This window comes from Dermacentor variabilis, chromosome 2, assembly GCF_050947875.1.
Source record: "Dermacentor variabilis isolate Ectoservices chromosome 2, ASM5094787v1, whole genome shotgun sequence".
NCBI lineage: Eukaryota > Metazoa > Arthropoda > Arachnida > Ixodida > Ixodidae > Dermacentor > Dermacentor variabilis.
This window is the reverse complement of record NC_134569.1, coordinates 239021411-239040321: the sequence shown is the minus strand read 5'-3', so window position 1 is coordinate 239040321 and position 18911 is coordinate 239021411. Positions and strand designations below refer to the sequence as shown.

Here is an 18911-nt window from a genome sequence, read left to right as displayed (position 1 = left end):
TTTTTCTTGCTAAAAAAAAATTGGGTGCACGTGAGATTTCTACTTCGTTTAGGATCTTTAATGTAATTTATATGTTAGTTTTTTTGATTGGACCCCTAGAAAGTGAAGCATCTGATTCGGGGGCTTTATAGAATCGGCAAAATACTTCAAAATGAATCAGCAGTGTTGAGGAGTTATTTTCTGAATTTTGTTTAATTCAACCCGCCGGATAATTAAATAAATTTTGACGGCCCCAGCAGGGCCAAATTAACGAAAGTCGACTGTACCTCTGATGGCCAAGAAAGATATTATTTATGGTACGAGCCAACCAGGTGTTAGTATAGATGATGATGTTCCCTATAAGGAGGCTGGTTGGTGCTTTCAGTTTGCCTCCCATTTTTACTTGTCAATGAAGGATGATGTTGACAAGGCAAGTTGCACCTCAACGTTCAACCAGTGCGCGAGAGCATGACACTGAGCCCTGTGCAAACTCTACATGATAAAGACAGGTAGGCTAGGTGGTACACTATATGATAATACACTGTGGTTTCAGCACAACAGCATGGGGAACAGCCAGAGCAAACAGAACAAGCACTACAGCATGATTTGATGCTATAAGATTGCACAGCTCTGAAGATCTCATCAAACCTTGGAATTGTTTTCTGTAAACTTTTAATCAATGTCCAGTGCTTGTTGCAACTACTCTGCCTGTCTCTCATAATTTTTTTTCACAGAAATCACAAGCCGTTCTTTATGTTGCCAGCTGGACATAGACTGCAGCAAAAACACCCACCTTGGCAACTTGCTTGTGGCTATCTTTGCATACAACGATGTGCTCGGGGCTGACGCACGCCACCTGCTCCAGATCTGCACAGATATAGCCACAACACCGCCATGGTATAGTCACACTGTTCCTTCAGCCACTGATTAGTTTTCCACATTAAAAATAAAACAAAAACAAAGGTATAATTAAAAGATACTGTGAAACTCTTCATTTTATTTTTCTTGAGTCATGTGTCAGACATTTGTGCTGTATATATATACTTCAATTATTTTGTGAACTTTGCTCTTATGTTTGCTGCTGCTTTTTAGTACTAGCCCTGTGTAATGCTTTCCCTTTTTGACCTGTATATTTTGCATTTCTTATAATATCCTTGTTCGTCCACTTACTCAATGGCCTCTGGGCTGTAAGGTATTGTAAATAAATAAATAAATAAATTTTTGATTGCCCTTAACTTACGCGAATTTCAAAATAGCAAAATGTTGTTAGTTTAAAGGCACATGAAATATTCAAGGAAGAAATATGGGCACTATGGCTGAAAATAGACAATTTGTTTTTCCGGCTAGTTGTGCAGGCTGTACCCCTTAAAACTTAGCTCATTTAATACACCTTGCTGGTGCAAGCTATTGCTACACTAGCCCTCTCGTACACCGTACAGAGAATCTCCAGCCTTGAAGAGATGAAGTACCATACTTTGACAAGCCAGGGAGAGTGCAGTGGCTTCAGTGAGGCCATTCAAGGCACTTTGTCACGTTTGCCTTGCTTCAGCTATTACAGCATACTAATGCATGAATTTGGTTTTCATTACAGGTTTGAACATGCTGTTAAAAAGTGCACATCTGTTCAAGCATACATCTAGCGATGAAATTAAGGAGAAGGGATGCATAGAACATCATGCAAATGTCGTGCTTGAAGAATGTGTGTGACTGCAGTGTCACACAGAAGGCTGAACAGAGTGCACCGTTCTGAAAAATCAGAAATTTAAAAAAATACGCAAGGCAGCATTTGAGATGAAGTCGAGCTTTTGATGGAAGCCCGCCTGGTCAGGAGGCATCATGAAGAAGGGTAAAAACAAGGACACCGACCACTGAAAGAATACAAGGAAAGATGTTTCGGCTTCCCTGACCTGACAGGAGCCTTGTTCACAATGTAACCAACAACACCCAATACAATGTTTATTTGGCTTTAAAATATGACGTAAGCGGGTAGATGGGAAGAAGGGTTCCATCATTCTGTTTGAGGGTGCTATCTGTCAATGGGATGAGAAGGCACTCCAAGTGGTGTCTTGAAGTCCATTTCTTTCCCTTTCTAATATCTTGGCATCATCCCAATCAATCTTGTGGCCGAAGTCACCTGCGTGTTCTGCCAAGGCATTTGATGCAACTATTTATTGTTTACATCACTGATATGCTGCTTCAACCGCTGTTCGAAATTGCCTGTCTCACCGATATCTGCACAGTCACAGTCCCGTAGACAGTGCCAGGAAATTTTATTTTCAGAAGCTTGTCTTTCACGTTTACCCGGTGATGGCTTAATTTTTGGGATGGCACACAAGCTACCAGGACGTCATGGCCACGTAGAATGCGGGCCAGGCCCTCGCTCGCACCGGGCATGTACGGTATGGCGGCGTGTTTTCTTGGGAGCACACAGTGAGGTCTTGGGGGCTGAGACAGATGGCGTTCCATCGAGTTCAGAAACCACCTCGGCTAGCCACATGCCGAGAGATTTTGGTGCACTTCTTGTAGGTCAGCAGCCCGGCTTAGTGGCACTGTGCAGGTGCAGTTGGTTCTGCCGACAAGGGAGATGACCACCGATCTCTTCTGGTTCGTCGGGTGCACTGAACTAAAATGCAGATACCTGCCTGTGTGTGTGCTCTTTCTGTACGCGGAAAATGCCAGATTGTGCCAGTCCCGTTTCACAAGGATGTCCAGAAAGGGTAGCTCGCCATCTCTCTCTTCCTCAACTGTGAATAGGACAGACGCTTCAATACTATTTAATGCAACAGGAATGAATAAATTTCTTCTCACTGAATTATGCAGAACACATCGTCTACGTAACAAAGACAGACCCTGGGCAGCGAGTTGAAAGAGACGAGTGCTCGACGTTCAAGCCATTCTATTGTTAGATTTGAAGCAGTTACCGAAATAGATGCACCCATCGGTGTCCCATGCACTTCCCTGTAGAAGGTGCCTTCAAAAGTGAAGCAAATGTTCTCCCGGCAGAACAGAAAGAACCTCTTCAAATCAGGGACGTCGATGGGTGTCCTTTCTGGCAGGGTAGAGTCGTCTTCAAGAGCACTGGTGCATGTTTCCACGGCGAGTAAAATAGGAAGGCTTGTAAAAAGCGTCACAACATTGAACGAGACAAGCACGTCCTGATTGTCAGGAGTAAAATGACAAATAAGTCTTCAGAATGGGGAACGAGGGTGGCACTTCTACCAATAAGAGGGGCAAGAACCTTATGAAGGTGCTTGGACAGTTTATGAAGCAGAGAGCAAGTAAGCAATTGGTTGCATCAGGACGTTAGGTTTTATGGATTTTCAGGAAACTGTAGAGCGCTGGCGCCCTAACCGTTAGTGCACAGAAGGGAGAAGTACAAACCTTTGTGCACTGAGTCAACAAAACGAAACACATTCACAAGAAGCCTCTGGAGCTGACACTGCACCTTGAGCGTAGGATTCTTCTTCAGACGACTGTACGTTGCTTTGTCCACAAGCAATGACATCTTGTCACGGTAACCAGTCCTGTTCAGTAGCATCGTGGCATCGCCCTTGTCTGCCAGGAGGGTGACAAGGCATTGGTTTGAGCGAAGGTCTTTGATAGCAGTCTTCTGTTGAAAGCGGGGAGACAGAGTGGTTTGTGCAAAGCCATGAGAAAATGCCTACAGACCCAAGTGAGCCATATGGTGCATGCCTGAAATTAAGTTCACTAGCCATGAATATGTTAGGAAGCCCCAATTCGCAAACAGTTGGGGTTGCAAAATTACAGGATATCACAGCACACCACAGAAGAGGTTAAGAACTTGGAATTTTTTAAACAAGTCTTGTTGTATCAAAAAATGTGGACTCGACATCTAAGCTTTCCAAAGTACTACTTCAGGCATAAACCCTTTTGATAGCGATCCCCTGGACCGCCATGTTTGATCATGTGATGACGCATCCATTGCTTGCCTCAGCCACCTCTGTTGCCTCCGGGTTTGCAATGCATGTGCATGACATCGGTGAAGCTCGGCAATCCTCTGTTTCGGCAAACATCGTAAACAGTGACTGAGCGGACAACACGAAGCTTTGGCCACAGCTGCAGAAAACACTTAAGCTCTTTCAGGGCTCATTATGCCTTATCGAAACGGTCCAAGCAGCATTATGGTGCTTGTACTAGACGCAGGGCTAAAAATGTGTTGCAAGCTGTCCAAACCTATAGCTTTTGAATTAAATCAGGATCAGTGTCTTTTGCTCTTCATTATATATTCGCCACTCACTCTGAAACAGCGGCTTGTCACATTTTTGACTCATTAACGTTACTCCGTGTGACCACTGTCCAATAGCCTATTTTCTGCCTAATTGCTTGTGTGTGTGCGCTCAGTTATGATAGATTTGGTCTTGCTGTGCACAAGGCTTAGTATATAGATGTTCTGTACCTTGAGATCATCATCATCAACAACCTATTTTTATGACCACTGCAGGACGAAGGACTCTCCTGCGATTTCAAATTTCCCCCATCTTGTGCAAGCCGATTCCAACTTGCATATGTAAATTTCCTCATTTCATCACCCCACCTAATTTTCGGCCATCCTCAACTGCACTTCCCTTCACTTGGCACCCATTTTGTAACTCTAATGGTCCACCGGTTATCTGCCCTACGCATTACATGGCCTGCCCAGCTCCATTTTTTCACCTTAATGTCAACTATAATATTGGCTATTCCTGTTAGCTCTCTGATTCACATTGCTCTCTTCTTGTCTCTTAACATTACGCTTAATATTTTTCATTCCATCACTCTTTGCACGATCGCTAGCTTGTTCTTGAGCTCCTTTGTTAACCTCAAAGTTTCTGCCCATATGTTAGCACTGGTAGAATGGAATGATTATAGACTTTTCAACGACAGTGGTAAGCTTCCAGCCAGGATATGGTAATGCCTTACTTTGCAATAGTTTGCAGCAAAGACGCATTATCGCTGGTCACTTGCTTACTCTTAGGACTGTCATGAAATGATGAAATGTTCAGCTTCGAACATCCGTGTGCTGTTGGTGTAGTCCATCGCCCACACTTTGGCAGATTGATTCAAGAGTGTGTCCATTCACTTATCCTTAATATGTGGGCAATATAGCGGCCTTTTGTTTAAGGGTGAATTGGGGTGGATGCGTGTATATAAGGTGTGAGAAGCTTGCTATGATAGGAAGTGGCACTACTCCCTACATATCTGTGTAAGAAGCGGTACGCACTCTTGCCAAAGTTCCAGGGTTGAAGGCCTTTCTTTGGAGGTTAGCGATCCAATACTTGCAGATGAGTGAATTTTTTTATCCTTAACGGAAGTCGTCAATTGCGAAGGACCAGCAACACAGACAGTCCTTGTGTAGCAGCAGTCGGTGAACTTGGCCACGCAGATTCGTCCCATTCCTTAGAATCCCAGTCTCTATTTTTGCAGCCAGCCACTGCACGTCTTCCCCCTACCATTCCACATTTTGCAGCATGAAGAATGGAGCACAGCGTGTTGGTGGTCACCCAACATTCCCAACAGCTAATTGCAGTGTAGCAGCGGTAATGAGGTGATGGTCTTGCATTCTTTTGAGGCAACGTGCGATAATGATGATGATTTATTGGCACCCTTTTGAAATGGGGCAGTGATAAATATTCACCAAGGCTCCTTAGGTTAATCACGTATGCTATACATGTTTCTCATTTTAGAATTTTCTATACATTTCTTTCACCTTTTTTTTTCTCTACCTCAAAAGTTCTCTTATCTACCTTGTACCGCTACCTATGCCTTAACAGATCCGGTCATATCAATCTCTTCCCTGATCTTTTTCTACCATCATCACCCCACCTCAGTTATCTTGATTATCTCAAATGCTTTCGTCCACTTTAAATCCAAGTGATTCTAGAAGGTGTACGTTACGTACAGGTCTCACAGGGTGAATCCCTTCGTATTCCATTAAGATGTGCTGAACTGTCTGCAGATTTTCGCTGCAGCGTACACGTGCCTCATCTTGTTGGAAATATTTGCTCCGGTATGTTTTTGTCCTTATGCAACCAGCTGAAGCCTCAAACAGCAAGGCACTTCCCTTCACATTATCGTACAGATTTTCCCTTGCAATTGTTTCCTTCTCATTCTTGTAAGTCTCCATAGTCTTTGTTGTTTCCATATCTTGCATCCGATTTGCTGTCTCTGTTTCTCTCACTTTCTTTTTGATGGCTCCTGGTTGTCTATTGAAACATAGATACTTGTGCGCTTTAGCCACTCATTTATTTTGATCCATGTTCCTGAGTCTTTCTTAGAAACAAATTTTTCTGTGTGCTCCTCTGACTTCAAAAGAGGCACAACCAATGTCCCCTTGCACTGCCTCATTTGTGGTTTTACCGTGGGCCCTCAAAGCCAACCGGCTTAGTGATCTTTGGTCAACTTCCAACCACGACAACATTTCTGATTGTAAGCACAGAAAGGCATTTGCGAATGTTCGCACTGGCACCATTACTCCTTTCCAGATTCCATGCACCACCTCATCATTATTGTGGACCCAAACTGATCTGCTTCCATTATCGCTGCATTCTTCTTCCTTTTTATTGTCAGGTTATCTTGGTGGGTGCTTGAGTAAGCATTTCCTTTGTTTGTGTATACGCCAAGGTATTTATATTGCTTGACTATGGGTATGACTTGCTGTTGAATTGACACCACTTAATTACTCGTCTTTTCATTGAAGATCATAATTCCCAATTTCACTGTGCTTAACTTGAGGCCTAGATTTGGCGCTGCGTTGCCACAGATATTTGCAAGTGTCTGTAAATGTCTTGCATTGTGTGCTAGTAGCACTGTGTCGTCTGCATACATCTGTCCAGGGGAACTTCTGTTGCACCATCTGTCCATTACACATTTACGATAAATCAAACCGCAATTCACCGTTTTCCAGTCGTCTCTTTCTATGCCCTTAACATAATGTGTGAACAACGATGGATACAGGACATCCTTGCTTCAGTCCTTGGTGTATTTCCACCACTGCATTACATTTTTTGGCTTTCCCCTACTGTATTACAGCAGTGCACCACCAGAAGCACGATATCGTTCCTCTAGAGCAAACTACTCCTCAAAAAGGGCCTACAGGAGCACAGCTGACAGTTCAACATTGATCGTACTTGGAAAATCGGCAGCCACTTGAGAATTCTGCCTGAAGTAAATCATCACTGAAAAAGGGAGAAAGACCACAACCCACTTCATGGCCACATAGCGGCACTGCAAACATACCCAGATGTTTACATTTCAACTCTTTTATCTCAAGAACACACTTAGCCCATACTACCGTTAACTCCCTTAAGTTGACCCTTATGGAACAGCAAGGTTTCTTTGAATAATGCGAAATGTGGAATTAAGAACAGCAAAATAAATGAATTCAAATCTTTTTTATTGCCTGAAGTAGTCTGTAGTGTCTTCTTTTTCTCCTTGCTCTTGAAGTCAACTCAACAAGCACGAGGCACAGAGCCCCAACACGTTTAAACCGTGTCTCGGCGTGAGGCGAAACAACACAAGCAACAATGAATTGATTCATGGGCAGAAGAAGCATTGGCCACTAAAAAATAAAAATAAATTTGCATACGACAGCTTCAAGTCTAGAAAAGCAGTAGCATCAACTGCCAAAATTCTCGTGTTTTCAAGCTGACAGTAACCACTACACATCTGACTGGGTGCCAGTGCGGGTTAGTGGGGATTGAATTAAACACAGCAGCATGCTTTCGAGTTCGAACAAAACAAGTTTTACTTTCATGGCAATGTGTGGTTTCTCATCGGGACATTTCAGTGCGCTCAAATTAAGTGAAGAGTCAAATTAACCAAGGTCAAATTAACGGGAGTGAACTATACTGAATTTCGCAACATACGTGGGCAATCACATTTGCCTAAGTGTGTATGCAACACATATTCTGATTTTGAGGCACTGCCTTGGTGTAAGTGCAGTGCCCAAAGGGAATAGCACATTTTCTTGACCCTAGCAAGTGCACCTCATTTGAAGTAAACAAAACAGTCTGAGGAAGTATGTGGGGAATAAATATCTGAGTGTACAGTAACTCAAAGTTGAACAATCCAAATTTATTCGTAACAGCTGGGAGTCACTCGCACTGAATGCAGCAGGTGAACTTACCACCAGGGCTGCCAACAAGGAAGCCCACAGTCTTGGGCTCACCACTGGGCCCTTGACGGATAGAGAATTCATCCTTGTTGCGGTAGCCTTCTATTATGGGCTGCGAGAAGAACGGTATGCAGAAGCATGCTCTGATTGCACCACTAAGGCATGGAATTCTTTAGGCGTTAGCGCAGTAGAAAAGGGGCTACCCACTACGACTATGAAAAGGTAAGAGGTACTGAAACTGCAGAAAGAGATCGCAGTCATGCGTCGGTTCAGATCTGAGAGAAAGTGATGACGAAAGAAAGCGGAAGGCAATACACCAACAGTAAGAGCCGAACTAAAACGAGTTTGTGCAACGCAACTGGACATCACATTACGGGCACTGGCTTCCAACTATTTCATTCGAGAATCATCAAATCAACTTTTACGCATGCAGACATGTTATTAAACAACAAATACATATCAGAAACTACAGTTTATTTATAACAAATTTTTAAGCTAGGGGCACTCATGCAGAGATCACCAGCTTTCTTTAGGTGTGCTGCTTCAACTACCTCTCTTTGTTTTCTGCATGTCACTGCATGAAACATGCAGAAACTGGGTCGCTCATGTTGTAAAAGCAGTTCAGCACAATGCGTTGGCGGGCTAGTTGGTGCGAATCCATGAATACCTTGTATAGCGCCTTGTCCTGTCGTCTTTCTTGTGCCTGTCGTTTTGCGCTATACAAAGTATTCATGGATGTTGTAAAAACAGACGTCGCTCATGTTATTTTATGTCCCGTTTATTCATGCTGCACAATCTAAGCTTTCAAGAACAACATACAAACCAGCCTGTGAACAAATTCTTTGCAAACTTACAACCTTGAATGTTGTGTGGCATCATACCAAATGAGCTACAGTTTTGCTGACCCTCCCTGCACTTTCATGTACATGCACCTGTAATGAAGAATTAAAGCTGGTGGCCAGTGCTGCTTCAGTTCATGATTGCAGGTTTAGCAAACCGTGAGACAGACATCACGAGATGTCATCAACATTACAAGGCAACTAAATGGCTTGTATATGATTTTTACAGCATCTAGAGCACTAAGACCCCTAGATTCAGAGTGTTCACATGGCCAGCTTCTTTTAGCTCTTGCCACTAGTCTGTACACAAGCCAATAGATCTGCTCTCTGCCATGGTGGCTCAGTGGCTGTGGTGTTCTGCCGTCGCATTATGTCGTGCAGGAAGAAAGTGTTCTTTGGAGAAAGCACATAGATGAGACTATCAAGAGGTGTGGTTTAGCAAATGACACCAAAGGACATATGTCCTGACCAAACGCCAACAACAGTATTTATTTTTTATTTATTTCTCGCGCATGACTGCGGGCATGGGTTCACGATTAGACATAGAACGCATGCTGCATCAAAATGTTCTCACAGCACACATACTAGGTGCATTTAAGTGTGCCGTGCAAGTGGCAGGCATGCGGGACAGTGCCGTCCCGCTTTTCCCTCAATGTGTGGTCACAGGTGCTCACCGAGGGTAGCACGGGACGCACGGGGCAGGGCAGGCCGTTGGGGTCCTCGGGAAATGAGACCTCAACTTTGCGCAGCTGTTGGCCCAGACGCCGGAGGTGCCTGCTCACATCCTGGTACTTAAACTGAAACATTTCACATGCTTTTAATAATCTCCTATGTTCCAGCGCTCTTAAAACCACTGGCAAGCATCAACGTGCTCCATACAGACACAGTGATGTCACTCCCCCGTGCTACATTGGAGCAGGATTTGGAGTTGCAAAAAGTGCATTTAAGAGCAGTGAAAGCAGCTTCTAGAACAGGTTTATGAAACCAAAGCACATTGTACAAAGCCTTTACAGTAGGCAAGCCATTTGAAAGCATTAAGTGGTCGCTTGCTCATCACTTTAAACTCTAAAAATGATATCACCGCTACTTAAAAAGCACTCAAGTGGCTCAGAAAAGCACGGAAGCACTTGGACATGCTATCTATAGAATTCGGAGGCATTTGAGAACTTTCACCATAATCCTACCACTATAAACCTATCTTTTAGATGAAGCATTCCATGAAACAAAAGGTGTGTTGATAATACAACCAAGGCTCATGTAATGGGTGTCCCCTCACCTTCTTAATAGAACTGGTAATTTTTAATTTCTTCATTCTCGTGGGATCATCATAAAACCTAAGTTTATCTACAAATTATACAGGTCCTTTTACATTAAACTTACCAGCAATATTGATAAAAACGCTTCACTAGCTACATAAATACAGCACACTTCGGTTAATTCGACTCCAGTTAGTTTGATCCCCGCTGGCAGCCATGCACTTCTATGGGCCCAATTTTTCTTCAGTTCTATCCTAAAATTAGTTCTCGTCAGATAATTCAAACTTGACCAGTTAGCACGCATGCACCTGACCTGAGTATGGTGACTATACTGCACTTTAGGCATCAGGTGAGGACCGCGAGACTTATTGCAGTAATTGCAATTGTGCCAAACTGTTCTTCATATAGGCTCAGTATGTATCCGATGGAAAAAGTTTTAATCTTCAAAAACAAACAAACCGTTCTATACAGCTGCTAGTACATTTTACATCAATTTTCTGTTAGTTGTTTTTCTTTTCCTCTTCTTCTTAATTTTTATTTTCGGCCTGTCGCAGCAGCGACATGTGCGTGCTCGCGTGTGCAAACCCTGCTCATGCGCAGCAAAGCATTGACGGAACGCACGGAGTGATAAATTTTCATGGCCAAACTTTTTGTACAGTTTCTACAGCATTGCATGTGATGTCTGAAACAGAGTACAATTGCCGGAATTATGGCGCAGCAAAAGACGAAGGATGACAGAAAGCAACATAGAAAGGTGCACATACATATCGTGCGCCTGTGTGTTTTGCTTGTGTCATCCCTCGTCCTTTGCTACGCCACCATTCTGCTGATTAATTGTGTACCAACTAGCCTAGCAATGGGTTTTATTGGCCTATGGTAACCGTGATAGTGACCCCTTTAGTGGCAGCATCGGTCTCCATTGAGCTTAGGGGACAGTGAGTACATTGAACACACATCATAAGATCTCTCGTCAAAAACACCTATGTTCGGCGTGCCGTAGGCAGAGTTTCAAGCAATAACCATAGCTCACATTATCTGATTACGGTATTCACCCGATTCCAATGAGCACCTCCTCATTTTTCTCTAAAGAAAAATGAGCTGCCTGAGCGGTGCTATTTTGCAGGAAACCAAAACCGCCTTCGCAATACCAAGCGAAGAAAACAGGATGTTCCACATCTGCCTCAGGCTATGGCTAACACGCCCATGGCTAGATCTAGCACACATAAATACCCAATTTAGTGGATGGACTGATGGCTGTCACCGTAGCACAATTGGTAGTGCAACGCACACTTAATTCAGAGGTTGTGGGTTCGTCTCCACCCAGCGACAAGTTATCGTTTCATCCACTTTCCCTTTTCCTCCTGATTTTCTACATTTCAATTTCAACCACAGCTTATTAACCCTACGCTTTCCTCAGCTTGATTGCCTGTTGGCCTCATATGATTGTGATTAACAAAAATCTAGCTTTTTTTTGTCCTTTATTCATGCAGTTAAGGTGACTTTAGGAAACCAGCTGCCATTGTACAACAGTTTTCCTTGCCAAAAAAGATGGCTGCACGTTAGATTTATACTTTGCTTAAGAGCTCTAATATCATTTCTACATTAGTTTTATATTTTGGACACATAGAACATGGAGATGCACGTTTGTTTTCGGGGTGCATTAGAGTCAGGCAAATACAGTCATATGAATCAGCGGTGTGTTTTGGTGTTTTTATGCATTTTGTTTAATTCAACCCACCAGATAATTTGATCAATTTCGTCAGTCTATCAGGGTTGAATTAATGGCAGTCAACTGCAGTTGACTGCCATTAATCGCAGTTGCTCGCTTAGGTGGTTTGTATGCCTTGTCAAACATATTTGCTGCGAAATTGTAGAATTGGCAAAATTTATAACAACCTTGTTCTTAAATTTTTCGTGATTTATGGAATGTTTATTAATTTTAATGTGATCTCATTCGAAGATGTTGTTTGATTCTTTAAAGGACTTTCGTTCCCAGTTAATCATCATTAAATTTGGCTCAGGCTAATTTCATATTCTTAGGTGGGAGTCTTGACACAAAGACAAACTCCATGCCACACAGCTTATTATGGGGTAAAAAGGGAAGTCAGTCTTGCTTTTACCAGCAGAGATATCAAGCACAGCTGTTATCAGCTTCACCCAACTTCTACAATGGCATGCTACAGAATCCCCTGCCTCATGTCATGGGCTTATCTCTGCATTAAGACTCGCACCTGTAATTGCAACATTGCCGCATGGCGTGTAAAACGTGATGATGAATACAGTTGCTAACCAACTTTTGTACTGGCAAGAGGCCGCAACACATCCTGATAATTGAGCAGTCTGGAAAAAGAAAAGTTTTGTTGCCCTTTACAATGCCAGTGGTATAGAAAATGTGACTTATTTTGCCCTCTATTGTGCTTCATTGAAATAATATACACTTCAAGTACCGCAATTGGTTGAGACGGAAAGGACATTTTGCTTCTGATTGTCATGCTACCCAATGTGTGTTGCACACCATTGGCAAGTGCAGATACAGTGTGTGCAACCTTGACAGCATGCAACTGTACAATGCTGTCATAGTGGGCTGCATCGTGCAAATTCAGTTTGGAGCTTTTTGCCTACATGTGTGCTTTCGCCGTCCTGTCCAGTAAATGTACAAAACAGGAAGAGGTGGTCGCTGGCAAGCCGCCCTTGGACCTGATCTCGGTTTCCACGGCCGCCATACTAACCCTAATGCAGGATCCTATGCCCAATCGCTGAAAAAAAAAAGAACTAGTTCGGAGAAATGGCTGTAATAGAGGCCTGTCATCCCTACCTTTAAAAATGTCTAACGCTGACAATAAAATAAGTATTGCCGCAGCTCAGTTGAAATGACCCATTTTCTGCTGATGTACAAAAGTGTTTGAAGCGTCCAGTTATGGAACAGCCATTTGACCTTTTGTTAGTAGATTATTGTGTAGCCACAAAGGTAATCTGGTTCAGTGTCGAATGCACATCTATGCCCCATATGGTCTCAATAGTAACTCAAATAAACAATACATACAGCAGCAGCATTCGAGATAAAATTACCTATTTTCAATCATTTTTATTAGAATGGTTTTCCCTATGCATATATTGAGGTATAAAGCCACTTCCATCATTTCAACTTGCAACAAACATTTGCTGCACTTCAAGCCAGCAAGGAAAAAAATGTGAAAGAACTGCTGGCTCTCACGTAATCGAGAGTATGTAGATGTAAGCATGAAATGGCTACAGGCAAAGCAGACTGGTTGGAGATGATGCTAGCCACTATCTTAAAATGGTTACTGGCCTCGAGGGCCACCACAGGAGAGACCGGCACTGCTATTGCTGTGACGTAGTAAACGACATCACGTGACTCGCCTTTGCTGCTGCCAGCCACGCCAGCACTGCCCCCTGCTCCCAAAGGCAGTAAATTCGTTGCATGGTTTACCACTAGGTTCCGCTGTGCCGAACGTATCTGACGGAGCCCAGTGCAAGTTTTCATGTGTACCCCAAAACCAAGCAGCAGCAGGATGCACGGTTGGTAAAGCTTAGAATGGGGAAGCAGCCCACCATTCATTAGCACGTGTATAGCAAGCACTTCTGTGAAGAAGATTTTGTGTACGGCGTTGGAGCTAAAACGTTTGGTTAGTACGATGTGGAACTTTCTGGGACTATAGTACGTATTAGAATTTACAATGTTCAATCGCGCCAGGCTGGAAAAGACGATGCCTTGATCCTGGAGCAGTGCCATCGCAGAACGTTCCTGTCTGGCCCTTGGACCGTCCAAAACACACCGAGCTTCGCCGGAAACGGGGGCTGGAGATAAGCTCGCGACTGATTTACGGCTCACTTACGCACAACGTACAATGCGGAACCTGACGATTTGCTAGCCTTTGTGAAGCGCTCGGTGTGCTTTCATTACGTAAAGTTCTTATTGCAAGAGCAATTATACGGACACTACAAGCGCATTTCAGCCGTCGCCGTTGCCGTGAAGTTCTGTATGAAGTCCAAGGACAATAACACAGTCACTGCAGAAAGTTACGCAAAATTGCCACAGGACTGACTGCTCAAGGCACTTTGCGTATATTCGCGGGCTTCTTTCATGCTCTGAAAAACGCTTTTATGTAGCACGTATTGAGCAACAGAAAGCTGTATCGGCAGTTTTTCATGTTGCTCTACAATTTTCTCATTGACACTTCTAATCAAATTGTATTTTAGAAATTAATTAATTGAGACTAATTATCTAATTAGGCAGAATTTGTCCTCATGCTGTTCCATTACGCTGTATATTCGAATGTGGTCAGCCTCACACACTGCCTCTCCTTCTGTTAGCAGTCGTGATGAGCTGAACTGCTGGTCAACAAACTGGTTGATGCTAGAGACTGGCAGAGTCACCGAATATGAAATATGGTGATCGTAATTAAGAGTCGAGCAAGCGATGTACACTGGGCTTACAGCATGCTCACTTGATATTACATCAGTGAAAATAACCTGCGCACAGAAGTGCAAATAGAAGAAGCACAGATTGAGGACACAAAAAATATAATCGGCTGAAGTACCACTTATTAAAATATATCGATGATAAATCATCATCCCGCGATAAATCTGGAAAGTGGCACGCCGCACTTTCCATGACGAATGCTGCGAACAGTACTGTTATTGCGCCAAGAGCGCATATGGCTACCTTTATTAAAGATCATGCGAACTTAATAACCAATATCAAAGCATCATATGCATCAGAAATTTAATTACACTCTCAAAACTAGGGCGAAGCGTTGCTGTCATGTATGGCAACCATTGCAAATTGAAATCTTGCCTCTCGGCCATGCACCGCGAGCACAAAAGCAAGAAATAGGTGCGCGCAATCACGCTCGCCTCAGTAAACATATACACAAGATGTGTGAGTGCTTCGAGTTGTAGATTACTAGGTAAAATTCACAACCGCTCCCATAGACCTCAGACTCTGCCCAGGCGGCGCTGCGGAAAAACCCGTCACCATCTTGCCCCCATCGCAGCCTTGGCGCGAACTGAGTAGTGCAAGAGCAGCTGTCCGGCAAGCGAAGGCGCATAGGCCACCATGGACCCTCCTCTTTCGGTTGTGTTGAGGCACGGTTTCTTCATAATCAAGGACCTGGAAAGCTTCTGCCCATCCACGCTTCGGAAAGGGAGGAAGCTCAGCAGGGCGAAGTACGTGTACAATATAAAGGAAGTCTCAGGTGTTATTTCGGCGTGCTGCAACTCGCAAGTACAGAGAGCATCAGGCTTGTTTATACGCATACCAACATAAAAATGTAAGCATTTCAAATTGGGCAGCAAACAGAAAAAGTTTTCCAAGGCAGCAAACAGCGTGTGAACATAAACGAAAGTAAGCTTCCTACAGAGCCTGCACGGCACATCTTTCTGCCTCGCAGGAGCTACAGCATCGCTCAGTACCTTTGAAATTTTCGCACACGCATCAAGCAACACACGTGCACAAATGAATGTAAATAAACGCAACTTTTTTTTTTTTACACATGCGTGTTACTTCGCAATTACTCACCCAGTGCTCCTACAGCAACTTTATTATTCACATTTGAAAATTGCAGTCGAACAGGCTCAGCACATTGCGGAACGTGCTTGTTGTATCGGCGCAGGACATATAAAATACCAAAACTAGAAATGAGCGCGCGATACAATGCTCTAGAACAGGATTTTGAATTCATAAACGAACCAAATGTTTGGTTAAACTGACCTGTCAAATATGTCCGTTCTACTTGTTGAGTCAAGTGGAGGCGGACGTCTGTTAACAGGTGGAAATATTGATAGCACATACGCAGCGTGGTTCGCAACGTTGTTTTTTCTGTTGCCAACGGAGTGGCGGCTGCAGATTCTTGAGTTTTGCTTGGTTGCCACAGTCCTACGTCAGGGCTACGCACGTAGCACAATTACAGCAGAACAACATTATCGCACATTCTCATGCGAGCCGCTGTGTTGTGGGGAATGCAATTAATTCGATTACCCAGCATGTTGAACAGCCCATATCCAGCGCTCTCGCCTTTCCGCTTCATACAATCGCGTTGGAAATTGCTAAAACTGAACATTGTTATTCAGTCCTTCACGTTCATGGCAATTTACAACACAACAGTAGCGTCGACTGTGGTGTTTCTTCGTAGCGCACGGAGCTATCGAGGTTGCCGTCGTTTCCGCGATCAGTCTGACGAGTGAGCCAGCAAGTGCTTTATGGCAGTTCGGCGACGTGTCCGAGTAGCGGAAAAATTCAGAGCTCTCTGTCTGGGTGTTAAATGCGCAAAACACTGCAATATAGACCAAAATCTAGTTAAATCGTTGCTTCGCAGTCAGTAGCTGCATAGGCAACTTAGCAAGGGAGTCAGGCTTGGCACTACTCAATTACTGCCTCTTCGCACCGGCAGGTGGCGCTAGGCGTCTTGCAAAACTCCTGAGTCTGATGTCCATATATACGAGTGGCCTCCTCACGCTCTTCGTCCGTGGCGCCGCGTGCACACACTCCGACGAGAGAGGACGATGGCGTACGTCAGCTGGCTAAGTACCTTTGTTGGCCTGCACACCAGGTTGTTTTGCAGCTAAGATGCACACATTCAACGCTTGCAACACGAAAACAACGGTGGCTGAATGAGCTGAGCCACTGGAGACATCGAACACTTCGCAATCAGCATCATGTGATGACGTTTTCTACGTCACGGAGAGATTCCAGCAGATGATGCCATGCTATGTCCTCGGCGCCAATCGTGCATGTTCGCAACGGTACACCCCACCGCATCACACCATACTGTGCACTGGTCCATATGGACGTGACTGTTTCCTGTCACAGACAGTGACAGGAAACAATTGCGTCCATATGGCATCTTTTGCTGCCTGTGATGCCACCACCTTCAAACGCATTTTTTTCTTCCAACAGTGCAGCACGCTCAGCGTCTTTCGCTACTTTTTCTTCTTGTCAGGTGGAAGTGGTTGGCTGCAAATGTGCGGCCTTAGGTAGGTGGGCCTCGGTCCGTGGTGGTGGTGTCCCCTTGGTGAACGGCCACATAATCCTGGCATTCTCGGCACAGTCAAGCAGTCTTCTGCTCTGGCGTATAATTCACTAAGCGATCGGTTTCCGGAAAACACTTCCTACCTCTACTTTCATTGGGCTGCACCTGCTCGGCTTTAGCTTTTGTGATGGCAACCTCCCTGAAGGGAAGAGTGATGCGGAAGCGTGTGTGGCCCCAACGCAACGCAGGCCTGAGAGCTTACTGAGCCGAAATGTACCTGTTTCGAACTGAACCTCGTTGTAAGTCTCCTCTTGGCAAAACAACCATTCGCGGCACACCTGACACTGCCGGCTTGGTCACGAGAAGTGGCACAATCTCTCAAAGTGGCACAAAACCCACACCACGTAATTCACAGACTGCTGGCATTGAAAAGAATGCAGACAACCTTCATCTCAGCACCAAAAGATGATAATTAGGTGTATGGTACCCTGTACTTGCCTTTTGAACATCGCTATTGGAAATTACAAACTGAACTTCAGCGTACTAGAAGTAACAGCTTGAATGATATTATGAACAAACATTAGGAAGAAATTGGAAGCAATATTTTTTTTTTTTTGTAAATTGTTTGGGCAGTAATTAGTGTATCTAATGTGGTCTTGGAGGCCAGAGACCACATTTTCTAATATTTTGACTGGTTGCCTGGACAATCTCATTCTGTTCTCACAACAATGCCTGGATGTTCTTGTTTCATTCTCGCTCCATTCTTGCCTTGAGTTCCCAGATAACGGCTCTGGATTTTGGCTCAAGGTCTCTCGAAGATGACCCACAATGGGAGCTAAAAGCATTTCGTGCTTAACAGTGAAACAAGGACATGTAAGCAAAAACACGGCCTAAAGGATGTGTGTGACTCAAAGTTACAATGAACACGTTCTGAGGTTTCTTTACTTCTAACATGTAAAATCTTTCCTGCATAACTGCGCATTGAATCATATGAAAGCTCTTTAAATTACACCCACAGTAGATGCACATTAGGTTGTGCAGGGTTGCAAGGAACGTCCATGCTAATATCAAATTATGGGCCAGCTGTTGTGAAGGAATTTAGAGGGGATTTACATATATCAAAGGAAATTTCTAAAGTAGCACCATCAACACTTATGCTAAGCAATGTCCGATCAGACATTATCCGAGGCTTCTGTTCAATTCAACAGCCTCCTTGAGTGAGCTCTGTGCCATGCTAGTTCGAGTAAAACAAAACTGCTGCACAAACAGATCAACACTGCAGCAGTACATTGGAATCTCCAGTGGAGAGAAATGTAAAAAAAGAGTGAAAACAGCAAATGACAGCAGGTTGATGGCATCAGCTATATCCATGGCTATGGCCGCTCTGTTGACTGTCGGGATGATGATGATTGCATGCTTTAGGTTTGGTTCCGAGTTTCACTAGAGAGCTTTACTAGTTTTACTGCACCTAGTTTTACTAGCATAATCGGAATGAAGCTTCCATTCTTCTGCTTCTTTAGCACAGGCTAGACACAATTTTCGACTAAAATGCCATTTTGGAGCAAGATGACACAGAGGACTGCTCTTGGCACGATTGACGCAGCTGTTCCACCACTGAATGCAGCTTTTTGCACACAAGACGAGGACAGAGAAGAGGCTAAGAAGACACATGAGCGCAGACTTACAGCAATGTTTTATTTTGAAGAAAGCGACCACATATATGGCAACTTCT

The 18911-nt window shown here is 43.9% G+C and overlaps 1 protein-coding gene across 1 annotated transcript in view; it reads right to left on the bottom strand.

Annotated features, from left to right (window-relative positions):
* The window catches only part of LOC142573176 (tRNA (uracil-5-)-methyltransferase homolog B-like), a 126053-nt gene that overhangs the window by 90788 nt on the left and 16354 nt on the right, over positions 1 to 18911 (bottom strand). Inside the window, exons 4-6 of the mRNA XM_075682746.1 lie at positions 9606 to 9728; positions 8105 to 8204; positions 773 to 846 (exon numbers count right to left, since the gene is read on the bottom strand). Of these exons, the coding sequence (XP_075538861.1) occupies positions 773 to 846; positions 8105 to 8204; positions 9606 to 9728 (297 nt within the window). The remainder of the gene's footprint in view (positions 1 to 772; positions 847 to 8104; positions 8205 to 9605; positions 9729 to 18911) is intronic.